Here is a 26,469-nt window from a genome sequence, read left to right as displayed (position 1 = left end):
ATTAAGGCCTTTTAAGACTTTTTAAGGGTCTGCAGGAACCCTGATGAAGCCAAGCAGGACTAGAAATCCCTGTGAAGGACGACGATGATGTACAAATGTATAATCTGTAGTCACTTTATTTATGGCATACTGTAAAAACTGCACTCATTTTTTACCTTTAGTTCTTTATGAAAAAAACAATTATTGCCAAAATGCAGCCATATATTCTCACACACTGTAAGCTTATTTAATAGCTGTCCTAATTAACATGGCCATTGTGCTGACATCTGTAACTTATAGATAATTAAAATGTTAACATGTGTTTACTCAGTGCTTAATCACGAGTAAATTGAGCTGCAATTAGTGAGCTTTAATGTAAGCTGTTGCTCTCAGTGAAATGGCGCTTTGCTACGAATCCAACATTAACGTCTGTGTGCCGGAGGTGCAGCAAACACTTTAGCAGGAAACTGCAAGAAAGAGCAAACATGCCCAGCTAGCTTTTTTCAGAGTAAACAACATAAGCTTTGAAAAATATATAATCAAAGAGAATTGTAGACCCAGCAGAGCTGGTGGTCGTAACTGTTATACAAAGATATATGGTCTGATGCATTTCTTTCTCCAAGATCAGCAGTCCTGCCATTTGGTAGGAGAGAGAGAGAGAAAAAAAACAGAAATCCCCTGAGCGATGCAAAAAAACTGAGAAATGTGAGCTTCAAAAACATTTTTTTGGAATGATAGCAGCGTCCAACATTTATTACTCAGTAAGAATATCTCAGCCAAAAGTGAAAAAAGAAAGTCACATAACTTTCATGTTAGCCTTCATCCAAACAGCTGAAGTTAACTGCTCCAAAATCCAGCATCAGTGGAGGAAGATTTAGATCCTTATTTTAAGTATACTAAAAACAAATTACTCAATTACAAATACAAGTAAAAGTCCTGCACCCATTACTACATAAGTAGAAGTACCATCATTAAAATGTTCTTTTTGTTGCAGCTTGTCAAAGCTGAGCTTGTTTTAAGTGCTTTATTAGTGGTCCAGTGGTCCCCAATCTAGGGGTCAGCCCCACTCTAAAAGGTCACAGGGTGAATCTGAAGGGTCATGACATGATTAATGAGGGTGTAAAGAATGAAAAACAAAAGTCTCCTTCTCCATTGTTGTTTTTTTGTGAAATGTTTGATAATTTTAACTCTTAGGGTATTGAACAGCTCTTCAAATGAAAAGAGGATATCAGTCTTTGAAACAAGAAGCTTGAAATGCTACTTCTTTAAGAGATTCTGAGCAAAAAAAAAAAAAGACTGGGACTTATTTGTATAATCTTGAACAAAACAAGATTATTGTCTATGTTTATATTTTAAAAAAATCTTAATGTGAAAGGTAGTGTTTTAAAGGTCCAGTGTGTACGATTTAGTGGCATCTAGTGGTGAAGTAGCACAAATGAAAATTCTCCAAGCATGTCAAAGAACTACGGTGGCTGACGTAACAGCACAGATGACCCTATCTAGAGTCAGAGTTTGGTTTGTCCCACAGATGTACAGAGAGACCTCTGTAGAGTGTTGTAGAAGGCTCCCTCATGATGCAGCAGGAGCTACAAGAGCTGTTATTGCATCACATAACTCTTCAAAAGTTGAGCGGATCATCCGGACGTTTTGAATCCACAATTCTGGACTATCACCTCCCAGAATTCCCTCATACGTGGCCGCTCCCACGTACAAGAGGCTTGCCTGTCCATTATCGCTCCCATAACACGCCTACGTGGCTTGGATTGGAAATAATGACAGCTAGTGTGATGGCTGCAATAGAAATAAAGCTGCTAATGTTTTGAACATCCATCACCATGCTTCTTGGAATGTTACCACCAGAGAAGTCATATAACATCACTCAATGGAAACGCAGTCATCTCGTAGTTTTGTTTATCGACATTTCAAAAATATAGCTTAAATTTTGCTCAAATCTGTAATGGAAACCTGCTAACTGTTTGGCTACTACAGAAACTGGCTTCAAAGCTCACTTTATGATTAGTCTGTCCTGGGCTACTGATGTCAGCATGGTGGACTCCATGGAAGAGAACCTGTTCTGTCGGTATAAAGTGGCTTATGCTAAGGTAACAAAAAAGAAATCTTATTTTAAGGTGATTACAAACTAATAAAAATATTGTTATGAATATTATATTTCTGCCAATAGATTCCCCTAAATACTACATTCTAGTCTTTAAGTATTTTTAAAATGTTTTTACTCAATAAAAGTAGCCTACAAGTGACTTTAAACTTGAATTTAAGCACAGTACTGAAAGAGAACTAAAAAAAGATGTCCCCGTTAAATTCATTAAGTGTGTGATCCACTGGGGCTCCCTCACTGTGTTCGGGGGCCACAGGATGTTCACTGAAGCTTTGACCTCTATTTTAAAAATGTAGGCTATCAGACCACACAATGCATCAAACTGCACTCTGTGTTTGGAGCACTTAGCGCAAAGCTGCACCTGTCTGGCTGCCTTTACACTGCGAGCCAACACCTGGAGAGCGGAATCAAAGCGGCTGGTGTGGAGATGGAGCTGTTGGCCGCTGCGCCTTTAAGACCGCATGTGGTCCATATCTCGCTGCTCCCATGGCAGGCTGTGGAGGTGCACGCTTTCAAAGTTTGACTGGGGAATAGGAGGGAACAGTGGAGACAGCAGCGGCATCGGCCCGTCGGGAAACAGACACCGGGAGATCATCCTGTGAAGAGAGAGCTTGGGGAGAAAAGGACCGCAGCTCGCCTGGGAGTGTCCGACTCCGGTGATAAGAACAATGGGAGAGATGGCTGAGCGGATTTTCCGTTTCTAAATGGGAAACACAAGAAGGTCCGTGTAACCCAGTGTTTGCGGGAAGGAGGGACTCCCGGCTGCAGCCTGCCCCTTTCTCAGCCATGCCGCTGGTATTGCGCACGCTGCTATTCGGCTTTGTAACGCTGCTGGTTGTGGTTTTGATAATTGATGATATTGCAGAAGTGGAGGAAGAAACTGCGTAAGTAGCTCACCGTAATTTCCCCGTGCATTGTGTGTGCGTGCGTCTATTGTTTTCTTGTCCAGCAGGTTATTTCCTCAATCAGTGAATCAATGAAGTGGTGCTTGGGGGAAAAAAGACAAAATGAGTGAAATAAATGAGTTTATGTGAGTTTGGAGTTAAATGTGGAGTGTGCGTGTGGTTTGTTTCTACATTTGTAACACTTGGGTGCAGCAGTGGCAGCTGTTCCGACAGCAGCCTGCCTGGGTCTCCAAGGATTTGGCTATTTGTCTTGCAGCAGCCTGCATGCGGGATAGGATACATTTACACTATAGAGTAGAGTGTGTGTGTGTGTGTGTGTGTGTGTGTGTGTGTGTGTGTGTGTGTGTACGTGTGTCTGTGGGGGGGCAGGAGAGAGAGGGGGGCGAAAGATTGGAAACAAAAGAGGCTTTCTTCTTTTCTCTTTTTCATTTTCCAGACTTTGAAATGTTGAGCAGTGCAGCAGAAATCTTCCAAGTCATGCAACATGCCCCACTTGTATTTGACCCGCAAGAAAATACATCCTTAATTTAGCACCCAAATACTTCTGGCAACCAACTAGTGCAACGTCCTCATCTCCCTCTCATCATCATCATCATCCCCGCTCCAAAGATGCTGTTCTACCTGAACAGCAAAAAATGACTTTTTTATGTCTGTGTTTTTTGGATCCTCACATTTCCCTTTCAGCAAGAACATTTTGTTTTGAATGCAATTACCCGGCTGTGGCTCATGTTGTAATGAGGTCATATTGGTTTGTGATGTGCCGGTGGGAGAAGAACCAGAACCAATTCCACTCCTGCATAAATGAAGCTTAACACAATTATAACAATATACTTAAAGGCAGCAGGATTTTGAAAAAGACTGAGATCAGCCCACCTGTCTGTCAGAGCAGCACTCTTCTGTTTCTCACTCCTTCAAGATGAGCTGGCGGCTTGTCACGATTCAATCACATGTGAGCAAGGTCATGATTGCAAAACAGGGAGATCTGAATGCATATACAGAGCATTTACTGTAAATGTAACTCCGCTGGCGTGTGCAACATTCCAGCAAAGAGATAGCTCACTTCCCTGCGAAAAAGAAGACCTGCTTTCAGTATAATGGGGTTCCATTAAGGCCACATTTCTCCTCATTACATCAGCAAATGGGCCCACAGTGGATTGCTTTAAAAATACCTTGATGCATGCTTTCCACCTTCATTCTGTCTTAAAAGACAGGAGTACAATGCGGCTGGTGTTGAATACAGTCAGTGCATTATTGTTATAGGATATGATTACAGGAGGCATTTGAAGCATCAGTCCATTATCAGCCACTCCTTCAGGCTACAGATTCCTAATTCAATCTAAACCACTCTCTTCTCTTCTAGAAATAGTGGACATTCAAAGAAGACGAACTTGCACCGGCTCATCCCTAAACCGCACAGGTCTGAAATCCAATTTTCTCCCTTCACACTCACAAGTACAGCCTATAGAAATGCATATACATACATATGCATGTGGACCACCCGTGGAGGGCTCCCCGGTCTCCGTGTGTAATCTTTATAGATGTTGGTCATTGGAATCCTTTGCAGCCTTGACTGTGAGTCATTCACAGTGAGCATCTCATTACTTTTTACAGCGAGAAGGCAGCTGCTATAAATACACATCAGTGTGGCGGTGTGTTTGTGATAACAAAAAACATCTGCCATGAGAATAACGTCGATTTTAAAAAAGCTGAATTTCAAATAACATCAACAACAGTGCATTTAAATGATTCCGAGCCTCACTGAAACAAAGTCAAGAGAAACCAACGTTGGTGGAGGAAGTATTCACATCCTTTAATTAAGTAATAGCAGGAATACCTTTATGTAAAAAATACCCCTTCATCAGTAAAAGCACGGCATTATATAGTCCAAAAATATTGTTGCAAAGGATGGGTGGATATATGATTTTATTGTGGATCGCAATTAAAAACGTAATTAGTTGATTGGGGCGAGCCTCCATTATCAAGATGAGCCTAAATATCCAGCAGCACTCGACGAGACTCTGCAAGAGCTGACTGCATACGCTCCAAACTTGAAATAAAAGAAAAAACACTGAAGATAATCAAGCATTAACATGTTTCATATGAAAAGATGTGATGCCATTTCAAATAGCTGAGAAGCCTGTTCTTAAGGTTGTTTTTCAATAAAGACGATGTTCACTAAAAGCAGAAAATGAGTACTATCTGTGATACAGTAAAAATATTTGTCTGTTAGGTTAAGTGATTGCAGTATGTTTTAGAGTATGTTTTTTTATGACTCTAAAGCATATTTTGATGATTATATATATTGTGAATCTCGGTTGTTTTGGTTTAGATAATCGTGACATTAAATTTTCATATTGTTGTATGCCTGATGTCACTAAAATGTATATGAAGAATGAAAAGTAATCATTATGCAGTATGTAGCCTCATGAGTGTTTTACAGTATATTATAATCTTTGTATGTAAAATCTTCCTGCACAGTGCAATGAGTAGATATGACGCTATGAAATGAGTTGTAGTCATGGGTGGATTAAGAAAAGATGGGGCCCTTGGCATCTTTTTGTGTTTTTTTCTGTCTTTGTGGTCATTTTATGTTATTTTGAGGGTGGTAGGTGTTAGTAGGCAGGTTTCCATTACAGATTTTCACAAAACTCAAATAATATTTTGGAAATGTTGATTAAACACAGTTGAAGATGACTGCATTTCCATAGAGTGTTGTTATGCGACTGTGAAAAAATCGACTGCAGTTTTGCGAAATATGGCTTTTTCGAAATCGCCTGAAATACCACCTCATGCGAGCGCAAAAACTTTTTTGGTGATAAATGAGAGTTTTTCCAAAATTGACGTGTTTCCATTAGGCATATTTTATATCCACAATTTCATTTTGCACAATTTGAGGGTTAATGTAAACCTGCCTAATATCAGTGACATTTTGCAAGTGACCAGGGGGCCCCTGGCTCTGTAGCTCAACTAATCCATCCATGAGCGTAGTGCAACAGAAAAGTGCAATGCATGTAGAGGAGTATTAGTATATAGTAGCATAAAAAAGCAAAGCTTTATTTACTTAGGAATATTTGTACATGAATAAATGTTCAATCTGTAGAGAACATGACACCCTTTATTCTTAGAAACTTGATTCAGACGGGAAAAATGAAAATAACTGGGGGGAGAAAAGAGGGAGAAAGTCACACAATATATGGACCTATGAACATGGCTTTTGTTTTATGTTAATCCACAATCATGTGTCAATAACATGGCGTTCCATTCTTATGTAGAAAGGCTGCGGCACCGGATCCGACCACTTTGACAAGATTGAAGGACATAAATCATCTCAGTCCGAGCTACAACAGCACCGCCAGGCTCTCGACAAACGGCTGGACCTTCAACAAGACCCTCTCTAACCTCATCAGGCAGACTTATCACTCCCTCTATTATTGTCTCAACATATTTTCACACTCAGCCAAGCAGAGCGTTTCATAACTGCTGTGTATTTTCTCTTCTCACAGAAAGAACATTTTGAGATTTCTGGATCCGGAGAGAGACATCTCCATTCTGAAGGGCACGCTGAAACCAGGAGACATCATCCACTATGTGTTTGATCGCCACAGCACCACAAACATCTCTGAAAATCTCTACCGTCTTTTGCCAACTGTATCCCCCATGAAGAACCAACATCACAGGCGCTGCGCCATCGTGGGGAACTCTGGGATCCTGCTCAACAGCAGCTGTGGACCTGACATCGACTCTCATGACTTCGTTATCAGGTGTGTTTTTTACCACCCTGCAGAAAGAGCATAAGTGATTTCAGGGCTGGAAGTCTTCTTCCACTTTAGATAAATCATAAAACACACGAGTCAAAGTGGGCCGTAATTGAAATGGATTAGCACATTAGTTTCAGTTTTAAGTTTATCTCACTCTAACCGAGAGTATAATTCACATTGGAATGATAATCGCCTTCCCGAGTTTAATTCAGGTTTAGAGTTGGTGCTCACACAGCTGGAAGCATATTAATTGCACTTGTGAAAAAGCTGTCAAAGCTTTTTAATGATTTAAAAGTTGGAAAAAAGAGCTTCCGAACTGAGTGCAATTAAATGCATGATTATACATTAAGCTGACATTTTTGAAAAGACTTTGCAGCAGAAAAAACATTGTGCTTTTTTGGAGAAACACCGGTGCTCTCAGGGGTCCTGCTCTCATTTACCAGAGAGTCGGGTTTGTGAAGTCATCAGCCGCCTCTGTTTAGTGTTTAAGGAGTGGCTGAGTGGGTTATTTATCACTCTTCATACTTGTCGTTGGAGGAAAATAAATCTGTCTGGGGTCATATTGTAATGAAAGTTGCACAAAAAAAGTATTCTGATTTGGATTCTGTATACAGCTGGGGACAATCTGACAAAACACGCACAATCCACTGTGAGAAACATCCTCTAATAAATCAGCGTTGCATAAATGGAGCAGGAAGTGGCTGTATGCGGTGGCACCTCATTGAACTGATTGATCGATAGCTGAAAAGGCCTCAAAATCCTTGTGTGCCCCCTTTTTATTCTGAAATTGATTCTGCTGTTGGCGCATCTTGTCTTTTCTAAGTGCTGCGATGTTATGCTGATGGGGAGAGGTCATGATTTTCTGGACCACAGCAGCATGATAATCACGCCAGGGCACGGCGGTAATGTTTGGCTGAAGGCAGACAACAGTGAACGTGGCATTTTGAGAAGCTGAGGAATTTGCTCTGGCATTCATGTATCAGATCGGGAGATAATGCCTCAGCTAAATATAGTTCTCTGCTCTATGTTGGGTTTCCATAAAGTAGGTTGACTGTTTTGGGGTTATAGATTGTTTCAGCTCAGCGTTGTGGGAATGTAATGGTTCGGCGTATGTGAGCAATTTATTGGATCTCTCAGAAATAAATTAGAGGCGGTGGTGCACATTTGTCACGCTTTCTGTTCATGTGTAATACTGAAACAGCTGTTTTCTAAAGCAGGTACATTAACTCTCAGAGTGTACAACAACCATTAAGCTATGAAATAACACAAAGTCCCAGTCTGTGAATTCCATGCATTTGCAGATAACACTTAAAAAAAAAAAAGTTCCAAAGCTGAAAGTGTTGCTGGGGAGAGGGACTTCTGGTGTACTTTGCTCAGCCAGCTGCCCCCATTAGCTGGCCTCGGATAAGTGGACGACAATAGATAGGTGGACAGACAACATATATAGATGCTTAAAAAGCACAAATTGGTGCATACAAATTCACCAGAATGCAGAAAAATTAAGTGTTTGAGTCCTAAAATTTTGTGGTGGAGGACCCCCACACCTCTGGTTTCATATGCGCCCCACCCCTGATGTTGAAATGAAACCTATGTCCTTGCACACAAGTGTAAATTAGAATGTGTTAAGATGTTAAAGAGAAGCACTCCTGGTTTGTTTTGCTGCCACACGGCTGCACAGAATAGAGATGCTTCACCATGATAATTACTGGCTTTGTGTTTTCTGGTGTTTACTTGGAGGCCGAGGTTAACATCAATAAACAAAATGCCACTCTGCTTTTTTGCTGAATTTCACTCGCATTTCAGCTCTATTTCACTCCTGGTGGAAATTTCCGTAGGGCAATTGCTCTGACTAGCTTAAGGACATAAACAGATGGGTGGTAAACTGAAGGGAAAAAAAGCGTTTCAGTCAGGTGTGTGAGCTGCAGGGAGATTAAGGTTTTTGAGAAAGGTATATGTCTGAAGTTAATTAGCCATTGCAGAGAGGCAGCTTTGGTCACTTTAATCAGCTCATGAAAATAAAGACCTGTCACAGTTAGGCTGCTGCATATCATCATGTAGTCTTAAGGACATGTATGATTAAAGTGTGGATTTTTGGCTTTCATGAAGCTCATGCGGGAGTCTCGTGACTGAAGACCACAGCAATATGGACTGCATAAGGACTGATTCTCGTTATTTTCATATGTATCAAACTAGTTACTGCCTCCTCACGTCCTGCATTAGTTACATTTGCATAAAAGATATACAATGCAGCACCGTCAGCTACAAGATTTTTTTTAAGCCCTTACTTCACCTGAGTGTTCAATTAAAGATTCAAGTAAAGAAAATCAGAAGAAAATAAGAAAATACAGACAGAGGGCAGAGTCTCTGCAGAAAAAGTCACCACCACACTCCTCTGGCACGTCATAAATGATGACGGACAGGGATTACCTCTGTGTGAATCTATGCATTGTTTTTACAGAAAATCCAGCATTATATATCTTTCTTGTTCTTCCACTTTTATTCAGGTTTTTCCATTTAATTTGTCATCCACAGAATACCGAAATGAATTTGGGAAAAGGCTCCACTTACTTTCTTTATATTGAGGAATCCTTTAGGGTGCTGTCAGCCAGAACCAAAGGCTGTTTGAAATCACATATAGGCCGAGCACTTTAATTAACTCATTAACAACAGTCCACTGCACATCGAGACATTTCAGCCTCTTCCTTCCTAGGCACACGTGTGTTAATACAAAGAGAAATGTAAGAAGAACATTTCTGCTCGCTCTGTATGGGCTGTAGGTCACAGCATCTGAGCTTAAAGGAAGCTTGTGAGAGAATTAGCAGTGTTATCTATACAACAGGGCTGTAAGTGATAATGTGTTAATGGCGATTTGATCATAGTGATCATAGTGTATGTAACTTTATTTTGTTTAAATTGCATTTATCGGTAGCTGACATTCCTGGTTGTACCAAGCTGAGTTCTAAAGTTAGAGATGATACTGGTATCATATGAAATTCGAAGACCTGAGGAATCCAGTTGTGCTAACCAGTGTCATGCTAGCTTGTCAAAGTTGAGGTAAATTTTGGCAGTGGGAAAACTGCATAGCCAAGACAATCTTGTAAGAATTGCTTTACCTTGTCAATATGGAGTTCATTTTGAAAGTAAAATAATGGAATTGAAAAGGTGATTATAATATGTGATAAATCATGATTGATTATTGAAATTCTGCAATTTATTGGAATTTCCAAAATTAACGCCCCAGGGACTGTTTGGGACTGTTTGGCGCATTTTTTACGCTTTTCAATCTTTATTTTTTTGATAATTTTGGCAGTGTTCATGCTGTGGCATACGTTTTGGCAAGATTTTCTATTTTTGTTTAATCTTGGAATTTCCAGCTCAGCTCCTACAATAAGTCTAAAATACACTGTGTAAACAAGTGCAAAAAATGCTCCATTGAAACCCATTCAAACAGCAATTTTTGGTGGTTTGGTGGTTTTTTTTTTGGTTTTTTTTTATCTAATAACACAGTTATTAGCATCATGGCAAAAACCTGGCATTTAAAGGGTTACAATTCTAAAAAGTAATGACTATTTGATATGATTTAGACTAATGTTGGTTAAAAAGAACTCAATGAAAGAAGAAAATCATGTTGATGTATAATACTTTTTAAAGCGTGATTTTGAAAAGTGCATTTTGTGTGCAGAGCGATAGGAGTGTGTGTAATATTGAAGCGAGCCCAAAGGGTTAATCGTTTGACAGCACTATTATATAATAGACCTGGTGTCCCCTACAAATAACTTTAGTATAGTACTTATACAAAGCAGGTTTGAAGCAGTGTTGGTTGATCACGGTTTTACACTTTGCTTTATATTTCCAGATTTGTATGGTTGAAAAAAACAGAGGGACCACATATTAAAGGAATTAGTATCAAATTTCTTGACTTTGAACTCAATTGACATGTCTTGTTTTCAGGTGTAACCTGGCACCAGTGGCGGAGTACTCTCAGGATGTGGGCTGGCGCACCAACTTGGTGACCATGAACCCCTCAGTGGTGCAGCGGGCCTTCCAGGACCTGGTGAGCGAGGAGTGGAGGGATCGCTTCCTGCAGCGACTCCAGAGCCTCCGGGGCAGCGTGCTGTGGATCCCAGCCTTCATGGCCAAGGGGGGAGAGGAGCGGGTGGAATGGGCCCTCCGTCTCATCCTGCTGCACACCGTGGATGTCCGCACCGCCTTTCCCTCGCTGCGCCTCCTCCACGCTGTCAGAGGGTAAGATGCAGCTCAGGCTGGCAGCGTCTCTTAAGAACACCTGTGAGCAGTATAATGAAGGGCTCGGCAAACTCTAATCTGCAGCCCAGGTGGCTATTTTTAAACAGAGCATTAGAGCTGATCTCCAGGGGCAGCGGGTTTGAGAATGCTCTGCAGTCTTTCTCCACTCAGTGTGCACCTGGAGTCATTCTGTCAAATCTGTTTTGATCAAGTGTGAAATGTGTCTTTGTGTGACTCTGCTAACATCCTGATGTTCAGAAGGGGTAATGCTTAACATATTCCCCATTTTAATTTATTGTGTTGGCATGCAAATATTTTCTAATTAGCACAAAACACAAAGAAAAGCTGAGGCTGATGGGAATGTGATTAGTTTTCAGGTATTTGCTCATAAACCAAAGACAAATTGAAGGAGCTGTATGTGACATTCAGCATATCTATGATTCAGGGGCTATTGACAGCTATTATAATCATGTAAGACAATTTTGTATTCATTCCACTGAAATCACATTCACTTTGTTGAAGTTTATTTCACAGTACGTCAAGTTCACTCCTGCAGAAGTTCTTTTTCTTACAACCTTTTTTTGGTGTCATGTCTCCAGTCTTGTTCATGTGTCTTGCACACGGCACAAAACCTGCCCTTAAATAGTGTTTAGGGGGCGTTACCTGTGCTTCCTATGATCAAGTGTGGTTCAGCATTGAGCACACCTGGTCAGAGTGGTTAAGAATGTTTGGTGCATCTGGAGCTTATATTTTCTCTTACCAGAACATTAGGATCCATTCTAAGAGAATATTAAAATTAATATTAGGAGAAAATTAAGAGGAAGTTGCTGCATGAGGCCCATTTTGCCGAACCGTTTTCGTAGTATAAGAGAAAGCTTCCAAACAAGCCACCATATTGGTCCAATTTGAAATTTAGGAGCAGACAGCCCACAGGCCTAGTGGCACACCCATCAAGCAGCCAATGCTGAAAAGAAGCGTGTCCAAAAATGCCCCTTTGGACATGTTCCATATTTGCACAGTGCATAGTGGCGGGGGTTAGCTGGTCAGTGGGACACACTCACAGGAACTCATGTATGTGGGCAGACTATGACTTCAGCTAGCAGAGAAGCTCAGATTACCACACACTCAGATGGGAATGCCACTAGTCCACTATGTCTTTACATAGCAAACACTTGTTTGCTACTATGTTAATACTCTGAATTTCACATACAGCTCCTTGAAATGTATCCCTAAATTCACTCCGAGGGGAGACGGGATGAATGCCTAACACCAGCTTGGCTGAAAAACAAACAATTTGTGCCTTTACAGGGAGTTACATGCTTTGACTATCTCTTGATTAATCAGCAGCAGGATGCAGTCGTCTCGTCTAACCCTCTGCAAGAAAGCAAATTAGCACATTTCCCAAAATGTCAAGCTACTCGTTAAATTGAAGCTCAGATCTTCAAAATCTGATCATTGTGAGCAGGTGTTCATTCTCAGCTTTACTGCATCGATTCTGAATGATTTCTCTCTCTCTCTCTCTTTTATTTACAATAAAGAAAAGACATAATGAAAGGCACAAAATAAGAACAGACACAACCACAAAATGAAAAAAACAAAACACCACAAATGAGACTAGCAATAGTAGGTATCTGAGCCAGTGAAATTTACAAACTATGGTCTTAAACATCAACTCTGATTTATAACATTTTTGAAAAAGCTTTTTAAAGCGATCAATTTGCTGTATGTTTGAATTACACACAAAGTATTGCTTACTTTTACTTTCAAATTGTGCTATTTAGATAGTGCTGTAATAGTTGACAGGCTGGTGCAGTGCCGCAGGGATAGCACAGATAATAACAAACACTGTTAAGCTCTGGTTTAACAGGACTTTTATATTTTGTTAATCCTTAATAGTTGTGCTGATTCATTTTCTGAGCTGGTCAGTGAAGCTTTTTTTTTTTAAGATTGCTTTTTGCAGATCTGTCTAATACAGCCTCCTCTGCCTTCAGGCTGTTACAAAATCCCTCTGTGCAATTTTCAGTGCTGTCCTCACTCCTCTTTCATCACAACAGACTCTGCTCAGGATCTTTCCTGCTTTGTTAAAAGCTTAACAACCACCGCTGGTCAGTGACCAAATTATGCTGTTTCTTTATGCCCCAACTAGCACTGGGTATTGTGGAGGGGTAGAACAGGGCCATTATATTTGCAGTTAACAGTCTGTTTGATTGTGTTTTACAAGAGAATCATTCAGCTGAAATCGTCCTGGGTTTGAAATGCATGCTTGTCCTTTTCGCACTAAGACTGAACTTCAGATACCCATCTTGTGCAGCAGAGGACAGAGGATCTGCTCGTTTGCACTCCAACCAAATGTCATATCAGACAATGTCGCCGATAATTAGACTGTTTCCTCTGCTCGTTAAAATGCTGATCACCTGCTGTAGTGTTTGGTGGGACTGTAAACCTGCCCTGTGGAGTTCGCCCTTCATGGCACATGAACTGCTTTAAATAGTCCAACCTCCACATCTCAGCACGACCTTCCACACTAACACCAGAGTGCAGAGCACCGGAGGAGGCAGCAGCAGTAGCCTCGAGGCTGGAGAAACAGGCGAGTGACTGGAAAGAAAAATGAAGCTGGGGCGAGTGAACGTCTGACCACCTGCCCCTGAAGCTGCTCCTGAGGGCGTCTCTCACTGTCACAGGAGCAGCTAAAATAGAAGTATGCAGCTGTGCAGAGCAAAGTGTGTTTAACATGCTGTAAACGCACCAACCTGAACAATTAATCCAACGTTCAGTCATCATTTTTCATAAACAATAGACAGCAAAAGCTCTGCCAGTGTGGTGAGAAAAAAAAACAAATTTTCCAGACTGCGGTTTCACTTGTTGTACGGGTGTCTTTGACTGGAAACTAGACAAATAGAAATTATTTGTTTCCTGTGCAGATGGCTGCACTAGATTCAAGATTTTTTCAGCCAAGAAATGTGTGGAAAAAAATGTTTCACTGTGCTTAGACTAGGGCTGCAAGAAGCTTTTTTTTATTGTCAATCTGTAAAAATGCGATCTCCTAGAGTCTGAAATGGCATTATCAGATTGCTTATTTTTTCCAATCAGCAGCACAAGAACATTTTTATTTATTTTATGCTATAAAAGAGAAGAAATGTAGCAAATATTCACTAAGATACATGAACTACTAGAGTACATTACTTGTTTAGAGGAAAACATTTTGACTTCATCCACTGAGCAAATAGAGGAAGAGACGAAAAGGTCACTTATTGATTATGTGTGAGCAGAGAGTTTTTGAAGGGGCAGCTTGGTGGTCCACAGCACAGAAACATATCCTCACCCTCTAAATTTTTTAGTTGTGTGACTTGTTAGGATTCAGCTCCACTCTGTGTGCTCCACCATACTGTATATTTGGATTAATATCAAAACCCAGAGGGAGGAAGGTCTTACTGAAAGAGATAAGTGTCGTGAATACTGACTTAAGTGTGCAGCCTAGAAGAGAGCTCATATTCTTCCTTTTGCTGTATTTCTTGTTGACACTTTTAGAGACATTGGTAGCATTTGATCTCATGCGATATGTCTTTGTCAACAGGTACTGGCTGACCAACAACGTCCACATCAAGCGTCCGACCACGGGACTCCTTATGTACACAATGGCCACTCGCTTCTGCGAAGAGATCCATCTTTACGGCTTCTGGCCCTTCCCACTCGACCTGCAGGGCAAACCAGTCAAATACCACTACTATGATACTCTGAAGTATGAGTACACATCCAGCTCCAGTCCTCACACCATGCCTTTGGAGTTCAGGACCCTGAGCGCTTTGCACAGACTGGGAGCCCTCCGGCTCCACACTGGGGCCTGCGATGCGGACAGGAGACCACAGAAGGAGCTCCAGAGCAAATCTCCATGAAACCACTATGAGACTCTGAACAAACACTTTTCTTGTGAACGTACTTTTATGAAACTTGAATTAACTTATTTTCAGTACTTGGAATGAACTTTTTCTATTTCAAGCTCTTTTGGTGACTTCTTTGACTGGCGTGTTTTACCTTTTAATGAGATTTCTATGGCAACCTTGGAAATAATGAGACCCTTTTCTGCTGTCATGTCCATCTGCTGGCCCCTTCGTTTCATTGAAAAGGCCATTTTTAAAAGTCCATCCAGGTTTCAAGCATGCTTATATATTTTAGATTAAGGATCCAGAACACTTATTTGTGTTTCCAAAATAGTTCATGAGGCAACATAAATTAATATTCCCAGTTTGGCTCCTTTAACCCTCTATGGTAACCTCTATGGTGTTGACTCTAGGTAACACTGCTTTTTTGGCCATTAAACCATTCTCAATTATGCTGCAATACTTTAATAAGGCTACCAATAACAGTGTTAATATTATAATATGACTTTCTGGAGGTCATGTCGAGTCACTTTTTTGGCGCCCCCCTCTCACGGTTCAGCCCCATCAACTCTCTCCAAAAAGATGGTCAGAAAATGTATTTTTCTGTCATTTTACAATCTGGAAAGAAATAGATTCAAAATAACAGATGAGTAAAGTTTAATTTTTAATTATTAAAGTTCTTTAAAGTTTGCTGAAATATGCTTACACTCATTAACACTGGGCTGTTTCACAGTGTTACAATGTTGCCTGAGGGTAACAATCGGACAAAAAACTTAAGACAAGTATTAATTTTTCATATTTTTCCTTTTTCAAATGGCATGAAATTTAAACTTAAAGGTTTTTCAGTATCTTCCATAAGTATTGTATACAGTTTTATTAAGATACTAAACACTAACTGTCTTTTCTCATTTGGTGCAGTGTCGCTTTAAGGTAACATACCTAAAAATATGTTTTTTTGAAATTCTTTTTACAATGATGTCTACTTACACAATTTATGATAAAACAAAACAACAACACCAAAAAACAACAACATTTTCTTTACCAAATGCCATAATAATGCTCACCATAGAGGGTTAAAGGTGTGTTGTAATTTACCCAGCATGCCAACAATCATGTGGAGCTGCTGAATTTATGGCTCCTGTGAGTCTCTTTTTGGACCACAAGATGGAGGCACTTAATAATCAGGGAGAATGTTGATGACAGAAAAAAAATATAGTCAACTGTTTAAAAAGCTGCTTTATTTCTTCAAAATACAACAACTTGTGAAACATTTCATGCTTTTATAGCTTCATATAAAGTACCGTCAGTGGTGTTCACTGTCAAACAGGTAATTCCTAACAAGCAAAAAAATTCCAAAAGTCCAGTCAACCGCAGCTGCCATGTGATAAAGTTAGGTCACCCTGAGAGCTGAATGAAGAAATGGAAACAGGTTGAGCTGTATTCAGCTTCTGTGAGGATAAAGAGGGAGTGTACCAGCTGTTCACATAAGAATGTTTACTCAGACTTAGCCAGCGCTAAACTGTCTTCTGTAAACTTTTCTCGAAGCACACCAGCCCTGCTTCTGCACTGGAAATATTAATAGTGAGGTCAGGCTGGAGTTGTGTGATAGAAATGAAAGTTTAGATTTTTTAAAGGAATGTATTAGTAATATTCTTACAAATATTGTAAGAAATGAGCCCAATTGTGTGCTTTAAATGAATTCTGAATCCAAGTCAGCAAGTTTCAGTGCAATAACACTGAGAGGGGGAGGAGCTGATCATGTGTATGCCTTCAGTCATTTTAAATGATGTATGAATTGTACTTGTATAGTTTGTTTAGGTTAACCACTTTACGTAGATACAGATTGTGGGTTTTGACTGACAGTATTTTGTGCCTATGATAAATAAATTGGACAATTTGTAATTGGACCATTCACATGTCCAGAAAGTGTTCAGGGTTTATCTGGGTTATTCCTGGGAAAACAGGAAAGATAGAAAAACATGGTTACAACACTTTATAAAGTCTTTAAAGTCTTCTGAAATCCAGCTATGAATAAACACTTAAAAACCACCAAAAAATTAAATAAAAATAAGTAGATTTATTGTATTGTTTAAGGGAAACTTTGGTATTTTTTTTTACCAGGACCCTATTTCCATGTTTTTGTGTCTCAGTTACTAATGGATACAGCAACCTTGAAAACTGGTCCAGTATGCCCTAGGGATGATGTATGACGATGAAGCTAACATCACTCTGGTTCCCTCGTCAAAAAGCTGATTGGATTTTTCCATTGAATTTTGTATCAATGCAGAAAATAAACTGGCAAATAAATATTTCTGATAATTAGATAACTTGTTCAACAAGATAATCTTCATATATGAACATCACTTTCAGGACTTTTGAAGACTAAATGTAATTGCCAGAAGTAAAAAGCAATGATGTTGTGTAGTCTTATTTAGCCACTTGTTAGCAACTACCTCTTTTAAGATGCATAAAAGTTTCAGAGTTCACAGCGGGATATTTACTGACATGTTTTATGTTGTAGAGCAAAATGTGAAAGTCTCCTCAGCTTGTGTTAACCACAGACCTTATTTCAGGCTTCTAAACAAAAACCCATTCAAAAAACCCATTAACTTTGAGACAAGGGAACTGGAGGTGCTGAAATGCTAATGGATATCTGAGTTTTAGGACTCACGCCTGGGGTTCTCTATTGAGAGAGACTGCTGCAGAAGCAGTGCGTCAAAGTAATCCCTACGGCAATTGTGCAACGCTAATTTACATCTACTAAGACTGTTTAGACAAGAACTGCCCTACTGAAAACAGAAAAGTCTTTCCTTTCCAGTAGCACTTTGTAATGACACACCATAGAAGAACTGTAACACTAACACTAGTAACAATGTTTTCGCATTGTCAGGTCTCACGGCAACAGAAGGGGTTTTCAAAAGATTACACTCTGTAACCCAGTTTCAAAAGTTTGTCTTCAGGCACCCAAAATGCAGTTGTTGTGTGAACGAAAGGCCAAACCGCAACAAGTGTTTGACCTTTCATGCAAGAATCGTTGCTGTGTAAACAGCTCTTAAAAGTGCTTGTTTTTGCCACTGACAGGCTCAGATTGTTATGTCTGACAACAATTACTAAAAAAGACACTACAGAGAAATGAAACGTTTTTCCCTTACCAGTTGCAGCTGTTTGTTTTTGTGTCTTGCACAAGAAGTCTAGTTCTGAAATCTTATTAAGGGAGGAATCTTTGCAGGAAAAACAATGGAAGAAACGTTAATGAGTTGGAGAGATGAGTGCCTGGTAGAGTTTGTTGTGTTGGACTACAGAGGGTGTAGCTTTGTGTATCTGATTTTTAATGACATTGCTGAATATTGGCACTTTCGAAAAGTCTGGGAGATTTCAGGCAAGACTTCTTTAACCAAACTTACACACACTAACAAACAGACAGGATTAGTTTTATTTCTTTATAATACTGTCGGACATAATAATGAGCTTGTCAGTGGCAAAAACAGACACATTTAGTACATGTAAACTGACAGTGCATACTGCCTCAGGGATTACTTTACAGCTGGTTTTACCACTGAGGCTGCAGAGATCTCTCTCTATACTGGATCAGTTCCAAAAATGTCATCTCCATTAGTAACTTAATCACAAAAACATGAGAAATAAGGTTCAGGTTCAAGATTTGTTGTATTAAGGGTAATATCAGACTGATTTGACAAACTAATGAATTAGTACAATGCTAGTCTGGATTATATTTATATACAAAAAACAGTAAAAGTCTTGAAGTTCAGCTGAGATTTTAGTTTTTTTCAGTTGTCTTAATGCTAGGCTTTCCGCCAAACACTTTGGGTATTTTTGTGCAACAAAATGCCTCTTTTAATAAATATTAACAGAAGTATTCAAATTATTCCAAGAGTTTACAGCTTAACAAGCAGCCTCTCATGCTCTTCCAGCCATGTGATTTATCCATAATAGTGTTGTTTTGACAGGATGCGCTTGTTGACTTGCATGTTGGCTAACACCGCCAGTAAAGTTAAGAATAGATACGAAAGTTGTACCAGAGATGGGAGTAGTCTGAAGCGATGAAAAGTTTATTTGTTCGAGCTCGATATAAATAGAAACATTCTGTGACCAACACAGTTAGGCTAATTAACCCAGAATCTGGATTTGCAACAGTTGCTGTTAACATGCAATTTCTGCAAAAAAACCCCAAAAAAACAATTACTTTTGTAATGTATATCAAATGTCTGCTTAATGTTTAAATTTGTGCATGTTTGGTCTTCTTTGATACAATCAACATATTTCATTTTTTTGGCTTTGGAAATATTCAGTATGACTCAAGGATACTTAAAGACAAAGTGAATGTATTTTTCTGTGGCAGAAAACACACAAAAGATCAGAATGGGAAAAAAAATTGCACTTCAAGCCTCTCTCTTAAAACGATTTAGCACTTCAAAGGAAGCAATTTTATTTCAGCAGTGTTTCAAAGACATGGAAACAGGGCGAACAAGATGCGGGTACACAGGGACTTGTTTTCAGTAAACTTCCAAAACAGTGTGTTTAAATGTGGGATGAGGGAAATTAGCTGCAGCTTTCAGATAGCTACCACAATGGCTTTGATTCATTTTACAACAGGAAATGTCTGCAGCAGATGATTCATTTCTAATAAAGCGCCAGAATTAGCATCTTTAGATGAGCCGGGTTTTTCCACAATTTCACGCACAACTAAAGATAAAGTGAAAAGCGCTGGAAGAGGATAACTGTACACGGGTGACAGACTCGCCTGAGACAAACTTAGCGGAGGCGCAAATAAAATGGATCTGCAGTTTTTCTGCACATACAGTGAGAGACTCGAATGAAACATGACACGTTACAACACAAACACTGGTCGGAGAGTCTGAAGGAAAACACAAGAAACAGCCAGCAGTCTGCTTAAGGACATTATATCAAAAATATGGTCAAAAGTTTGAATCCCATATGATTATAAAACCTCATCAGACATTCAAACACACTCCACAACTGTGACAATAAATGTATCCAGTCTTCTGTGAATGTTAATAACTTTGTTTCAAACAAAGAAAAACACACAATGTTCTTTCTCCTGGAAAGATAAATGTTGGGCATCGCCGTCTTTTCTGTTAACTAGGGTAGGGATGGAGGTCACTCAGAAACAGCTGCAGCTGGAGGCCATGGTACACTATCAAATAACAGCTTGGATTAAAACACAAGGTCACCTACGAGACTCACACACAGACACACACACACACACACACACACACATTTACTGCAGAAACCTAATCTAGGTGCTCTCTGCAATGTTGTTAGTTTGTTGTAATTATATTTAGGGTGCAGACAGAGACAAGGAAGGTTTGTCAACTTGTCTGCTGTTTCTTTTGTGTACTTAACTTCTCTTGGTTGATTGTTGTGTTTTTGGTATTTGCATTGAAGATATAAAGTATTTAACAAATCAGTCATGATTTTCATTGTTTTTAACTCTTTGAAACCTGATCACTTCTCTCGTGCTGCATTCAGACGACTTTTACAAGCGAGCCTTTGAACCCTGAGCAAATTGGTTTGATTTAATTAGAAAACATGGGGTAAAAGAAGGGTAAACAAGAAATGTCCAGCAAATTTAGAAACTTTTTATTTAGAAAAAAAAAACCAGGGGAAATGTACAGAAAACTTAATTTCAAATTGTTATGGTTCTATATTTAAAAAGAAGTATGAAAATCACTTCCTCCAAAGGTCATTTCAATGTTGTGGTTTTGTTTTTTACTTTCTTTTTTTAATATTTCTCATTGTCAGGTGATTTTCTTATACGAATTTTCTTGATAAATTTGGGTAATTTCTTTTTAAGCTCATTGTCTTCTTCCCATGTTCTTGAAAGATATCAAGCCAACTTGCCTGGGTTTCAAAGAGTTAATAGTAAGTTAAAACTCATCCAATGCATTAAATTGTTTAACGATTTTTTCAGAATCAGGGAAAAACCTCCATATTAATCCCACTTTAGGTTTATGTTGCCAATTGAAAAAATGTGGATTGATTTAAACAAGAATTCAAAATGACTCTTTTCAAGTTAAATATTAAAAGCGTCAGTGAGTCATTAATGGAAATTATTTTTTGGAGACTTTTCACTTCTGCCATTCTTTACTATAGCTATATTATCTCAAACAAGAGATATCAGACACATTCTCACTTCCAACTCGTCAAATATCAACACTTGTCATGTCCATATATGATGTGCTGGGTACCCCTCCCAGTTTTGGACATTCAGGGTTGGAGTGTTGATTTATGCTCCTTACATGCATCGTCTCTTTTCAAAATAAAATTATGGCGTAACTGTAAATGTATGCTTTATGCTTGTTAACTGGATATTTTTCAAAATAAACTTAAAACATGTTTAGGTTTGGGCAATGCCTCAGTGCGTCAGTGTCTGATGCCAACGGGTCACTGAACAAGCATCGTCAACTCACGAATTGGGAGTGAAACCGGATTGAATTTTGGGGATCATTTTCAAACAAGTAACAAGATATTACATGGTGACATAACATTGTTTTGGTTTTAAAAAATAAGACACTGGGAGCATGTCGAACATGTCAAATACTGTCACTACCTCACTGCAAGCTTCACATCTGGTGTTGATATTGCTCAGTGGTTACTTGATTAAATGACATTGTCACATGATTGTGCACCCCATCACAACAGATTAAAGCATTTACATTCATAGCAAATGGATGTAATCCATAAACACCTCACAAATATACCCTGACATTATTTTTTGAGCTTTTAAACAAATTTGAACCTTAAAACTTCAGCTGAGATAGCAGCAAAAAAAGGAACGTCCACAACAACACATGTAAAAAAATATATGCTTGCTCCATACATAAGGACAGACAGCCTTCCACAGTATATATGCACAATCTAGTGGTTCGTAGATAGAAATATATTTGGTATAAAGTTTAATCAAAAATATCAATCACTGTATATTATTTAATTCTTTATAGTGTGCATTTTAATAACATTTAAATAATCTTATGGTCTTCAGTTTTAATGGGTTTATCATAGCTTCAAAGCAGGTTCCTACTATAAACTCCACTGAAGCTCAAGTGTAAAAATTAAAAACAATGACAGTCAAATTTAAAAAAAAAAGAAACAGAAAATGTTATTTTGAACTCTAAAGTCACTAACAAACAGCCTGATCACTGAAAGACTTTTGATTTGAAGCCACAACATGATTTTTTTTTAATATCAGAGAGATATGTGCAGGTTGTTTGAGCCACATGATAGAAGCGTCAGTAAAGCAGCAAAGAACGATATCCATGCGGCTCCAGTCCTCTAAAGACAGATAAAAGCCATGCACAAGCAGCACGTGGAGTCTCTGATCTGATAAGACTTAGAACGACACAAAAATACAAGAAATCATTTGAGTTGTCCGGGACGAAGCAATCAAATATTGATGTCCATGCTGAGATTCACCTGCAAAAAACATGAAAAGCCACAGTTAGACAGAATTGGATCTGGTGTTACTGTCCACTCGGTTAGGAGGAAATATGTTCGCCCACAGAGAGCTGTCTGACTTGGAAGTCAAGAATGTCAGGTAAACAGGACGTCATATCTTCCTTTGAGGAAGTGGTTGTGTTAAAGAACAATAGAAAGGACGGAAGGGTGAAACCTAGTGTCAACATCGGATCCACTCAAACAATGATTCTTTAGGTTCTTCAAGAAAAGCAAGCACCAATAACACATTTTTAACATGTTTAAATGCACTCTAATATTCTGTCAGTGTGTTTTTTTACTGCATCGCATTACTTCAAACGTTGAATGCTTTAATTTTAAGTGCCATACTAAAAGCAGTGAGACACTCCTACATCTGCTTTATTAGCACAGGCTAACTAACTTTGCCGAACCGCCACCCAGCAAAGTTAACACTCCAAACACAGTCCTGAGGTGCTTTACACAGGGAAATCAAGGTGAACCCTCTGAAACCTGGAGTAACACCACTTTCCTTACACTACTTTTTACATGCCATTCACATGTATTTAAACTTTTAAACCTCTTTGAGCAAATCGGTGCAGTTTCTGTCAAAAACAAGGAAAAAAAGGCAGTGAGTAACTTGGTAAGAAATGTTCCACAAATTGCAAGTAATTAGTTAATTTACAAAATTATCTTTAAAAAAGAAAGGGAAAAAAAGCTAGGGAAAAAACCTACTTTTACATACTTTTTCCAAATCTTGTTTGTCTTGTTTTTTCACTAATTGCCCAGTAATTTTCTTTTACTTTTTACTAATTTCTTGCTGATTTTTGAGTCATTTCTTCTTTCATTGCTCAATGCCATCCTATCATGATTTTCAAAGAAATCAAGCCCATTTACTCAGGGTTTGAAGGGTTAAAACATTGCAAGACAGCAACGGTAACATGTGAAATAAGTTAAGGTATTGAGAAAAAGTAAGACAAGCAGAACCAGGTAATTTTAAAGTAGAAAAATACACTAAGCAGCGATAATCAATGTATGGCCTATGGATCAAACCTCCACAAAGGTGTTCAGGGTGGCCCGCCTAGCATTTTTTAATACACACTGGAAATAAATTAATGAACATTGACTTTTTTTGTATTTCGAATGTAGATGGAGCCAGAGTACACAAAACAGAGCTCGTTTACAAAAAAAGTCCCAGCAGGGGAGGATGCCCCAGATCCCCTGACAGAGGTCCAATCTAAACCACGAATGTCCTCAAATTCAAGAAACACCCCTGAATACACCTGACCTGTTCAGGGCTGCTGTGACTGGATTTGCCTTGTTTATTCATTTATATAATATCATTAATGTTTATGTTTGTTTATTAAGTGGCTTCTGGACTGCTGTCATGTTGCAAAAGTGGCCTCTGGTCAAAGCAAGCTGAGTATCACTGCTGTAAAGGGTTCAGGTTTTTTAAAATCTACACTAATCTTTGAAGTTGTATATGTTTGATAGAGTCAAACTTTGATAAAGAAACACTGGAATATTTCTTTAGAGGTGTATTCTGTGCAGGTGCGCTTCTGTAGAAATGAAAGGCCAGAGTGTGTATTGTGGACTAGTTAAATATGACACTATAAAGTGGTAAATATCTGCAGTGTCCTCTATATCCAGACCTCACTTGTGTGGCGCATTCTCAATGGGATTAGGGCTGCTAATGTTCTTATTTGGGCAGTAAAAAAGACAACTTTTCTTCCATCTTAGAACAACATGAAGTTTGTTCAAACTGAAAGGAACAAACCTGTATTTGACATCAAACAGGGTTGAGTCATCCTCATCGTCGTTCTCTTCATTCAGAGGGGCCATTTCCACACGCTCAGCAGGTGTTGTTATGATGTCATATTTCCGTGTTTTCCTGATTCGTCTCCCAGATCTGTGTGAAAGAAAACGTTACCAAACATGAGACAAGCAAAACATCATAAAGTCTCCACTGACTAAACCACAACATCAGCTGTAAACCTATTTTTGTTCTTCCAGATGGTGTGGATTAAAGCAGGGACATCTTGAGTTCTTACAACCATATTAAAGTTGGATAAGGATAAATAGTGCTAAGACAATTATTGTTATAATAATAGTTGAAAACTGATCAATACCAATTGTGACAGTCAATCGAAAATTTTATTTTTCAAAGACTGTGAGGATTTAAAGGGTGACATTTGCAGTTCTTACAACCATATTAAAGCTTAAATGGATATTAATAAATAGTGATGACACAATTTGTCTTATCGTAATAATTGAAAATTGACCGCTACAATTGTGACAATTGATTCATTAACTGAGAATTTTATTTTTCCAAGACTGTGAGGATTCAAAGGGTAACATTTGGAGTCCTTACAACCATATTAAAGCTCAATTTGGATAAGAAAAACCAAAATATTGCTGAGACAATTCTTCTTATTGTATTAACTGAAAAATAATGGCTTACAATTGTAATCATTGATCAGTTGAAATGCTACACATTCTCTTGTTACTCCTTCTCAAATTGGAAGATTTTTTTGTTTTAAATCTTTGCAAAGCAGTTTTTACACGCCACATTGTGCTCTGGGAACTTGCGAAGGCCATTTTTTAACTATTTTCTAATATATACTGACTAAAAGATCTCTGGGTAAGTGCAACAAAATATTAGCATATTGACCTGTAATGAAAATTATATTAAATTGCAGCCCTGATATAAAATTTGATTACAGTAAACCTGCAAAGATGGTTGTTATGATCAGAGCTGTAAAAACATACTGCACAGTCAAATAAGGACACAGGCTAACCCAGATAAAGCACAATCAGGTTGCTTACTCCTGTGCCTCCACTCTACAATCCCCTGTGTGAGCATATTAATAAACCCGGGCCTAACACAACCACATGCTCCTAATCAATTCATTTAGCAAGACATCAGGAGCGACATTTAAACCATGATCACACTGTGATAGCAGCTTCATTGTAATAAGGCTGCTTATGGCTCCAGAGAAACAAGCTGCCTACCTGACCACTTTGATGACCAGGCATGTGATGAGAGCAGCTGTTAGCACGCAGATGAAAATAACTATGTTTTTCAGAGTTGGCAGATGCGTCATTAGAGATGAGATCCGGGATCCCACGGCGGCATCTGTCACGTTATGTGTCTGCTCATCCTCGCTGATGATGGATGATGATGTTGAATTCAAGTGCGTCGCGGGTGAAGACGGAGTTTGCGGGACGCAGCTGACCCGCCACAGAGCCGCGAGAATAAAAGTTAAAATCACATTATATGACAGCATGCTGCTGAGATAATAAACAACGCGATCTATGAGGAATTTGAGATGAAATGCGACAGCAGCTGTCACATCATAGAGGAGCGGTTTATCTCTCTCAGTTTTTGCTAATTACACAATACTGTGTAAGGCAAATATCCATGTCCCTCCGCGGCCAGGCGCGTCCTAATGCTGGACTTCTAGGTCAAAACTTGCATTTGCTTCCAAAACGTGTTCCCCTGAAGGTGAGTTATAGCGATTCCTTCCTTATTGCATTAGGACTGCGTGTAGAGATGGGGATTATCCGCCTCCGGAAGAGCTCTGCAGGCTGGCCCAGTGTTCCCGCTGCTCAAGAGGAGCATTATGTGGGCGCGTGGTGCCTTCAAGGCCACCTCGTAATTCCTAACATCTAAAAACCTCCCGTCAACAAGGCCAATATGATGGCAGCTTCAGTTATTGTTTTTGTGGCTTATATTTGATTATTCTTTGAGAGAAAAGTATAAATAGATATGGAGTAATAGGCAACATCTACCAAGTAAAGGTACCCACATCTTTCATTTAGATGAAAGTAGCAATAGTGTATACAGTGTAGAAGTACCAGCTGTTGCAAGTAAAAGTCTTGCATTCAGAATCTAATTTAACTCTTTGAAACCTGAGCAAATTGGTTTGATTTAAAAAAAAAAAACATGGAGGAGAAGGCAACAAGTAATTTCACATAGCATGCAGGTAATTGCACATAGTTATATATATATATTGCAATATATATATATATAGAGAGAGAGAGAGAGAGAGAGAGAGAAAGAAAGGGAAAAAGACATAAACACACAAGAAACAATATATATATTTTATATATTGTATTTTTTTTTTCTGTGATTC

General features: G+C 38.9%; 2 protein-coding genes across 2 annotated transcripts; one reads left to right on the top strand and one right to left on the bottom strand.

Moving 5' to 3' along the window:
- Positions 1-2,646: 2,646 nt before the first annotated feature.
- On the top strand, positions 2,647-16,925 carry st8sia2 (ST8 alpha-N-acetyl-neuraminide alpha-2,8-sialyltransferase 2). Its single transcript, XM_042496338.1, has 6 exons — positions 2,647-2,979; positions 4,361-4,417; positions 6,273-6,407; positions 6,504-6,761; positions 10,710-11,003; positions 14,578-16,925. Exons 1-6 carry the CDS (start codon positions 2,882-2,884, stop codon positions 14,894-14,896), a joined length of 1,161 nt encoding a protein of 386 aa, XP_042352272.1. The 5' UTR covers positions 2,647-2,881; the 3' UTR covers positions 14,897-16,925.
- Positions 16,926-19,292: 2,367 nt separating this feature from the next.
- On the bottom strand, positions 19,293-25,926 carry fam174b (family with sequence similarity 174 member B). The gene is made up of 3 exons (XM_042496798.1): positions 25,346-25,926; positions 24,111-24,242; positions 19,293-22,336 (listed from the first exon to the last, which is right to left on the bottom strand). The coding sequence occupies exons 1-3, from the start codon at positions 25,618-25,620 to the stop codon at positions 22,333-22,335; spliced, it is 411 nt and encodes a 136-aa protein (XP_042352732.1). The 5' UTR covers positions 25,621-25,926; the 3' UTR covers positions 19,293-22,332.
- Between the last annotated feature and the right edge of the window lie 543 nt (positions 25,927-26,469).

The sequence above is a fragment of the Plectropomus leopardus genome, chromosome 11 (assembly GCF_008729295.1).
Source record: "Plectropomus leopardus isolate mb chromosome 11, YSFRI_Pleo_2.0, whole genome shotgun sequence".
NCBI lineage: Eukaryota > Metazoa > Chordata > Actinopteri > Perciformes > Serranidae > Plectropomus > Plectropomus leopardus.
The sequence above is the reverse complement of the archived record's forward strand: the minus strand, read 5'-3'. Positions and strand labels throughout refer to the sequence as shown.

Bases quoted from the DNA above. Each gene is read 5' to 3' on its own strand.
- fam174b (XM_042496798.1), bottom strand. From the start codon at position 25,620: ATGCTGTCATATAATGTGATTTTAACTTTTATTCTCGCGGCTCTGTGG. The intron at 24,243-25,345 runs GTAGGCAGCTTG...TCTTTCACACAG, and splicing joins CTGGTCATCAAAGTGGTCAG to ATCTGGGAGACGAATCAGGA.
- st8sia2 (XM_042496338.1), top strand. From the start codon at position 2,882: ATGCCGCTGGTATTGCGCACGCTGCTATTCGGCTTTGTAACGCTGCTG. The intron at 4,418-6,272 runs GTCTGAAATCCA...ATTCTTATGTAG, and splicing joins CTCATCCCTAAACCGCACAG to AAAGGCTGCGGCACCGGATC. The intron at 6,762-10,709 runs GTGTGTTTTTTA...TCTTGTTTTCAG, and splicing joins TCTCATGACTTCGTTATCAG to GTGTAACCTGGCACCAGTGG.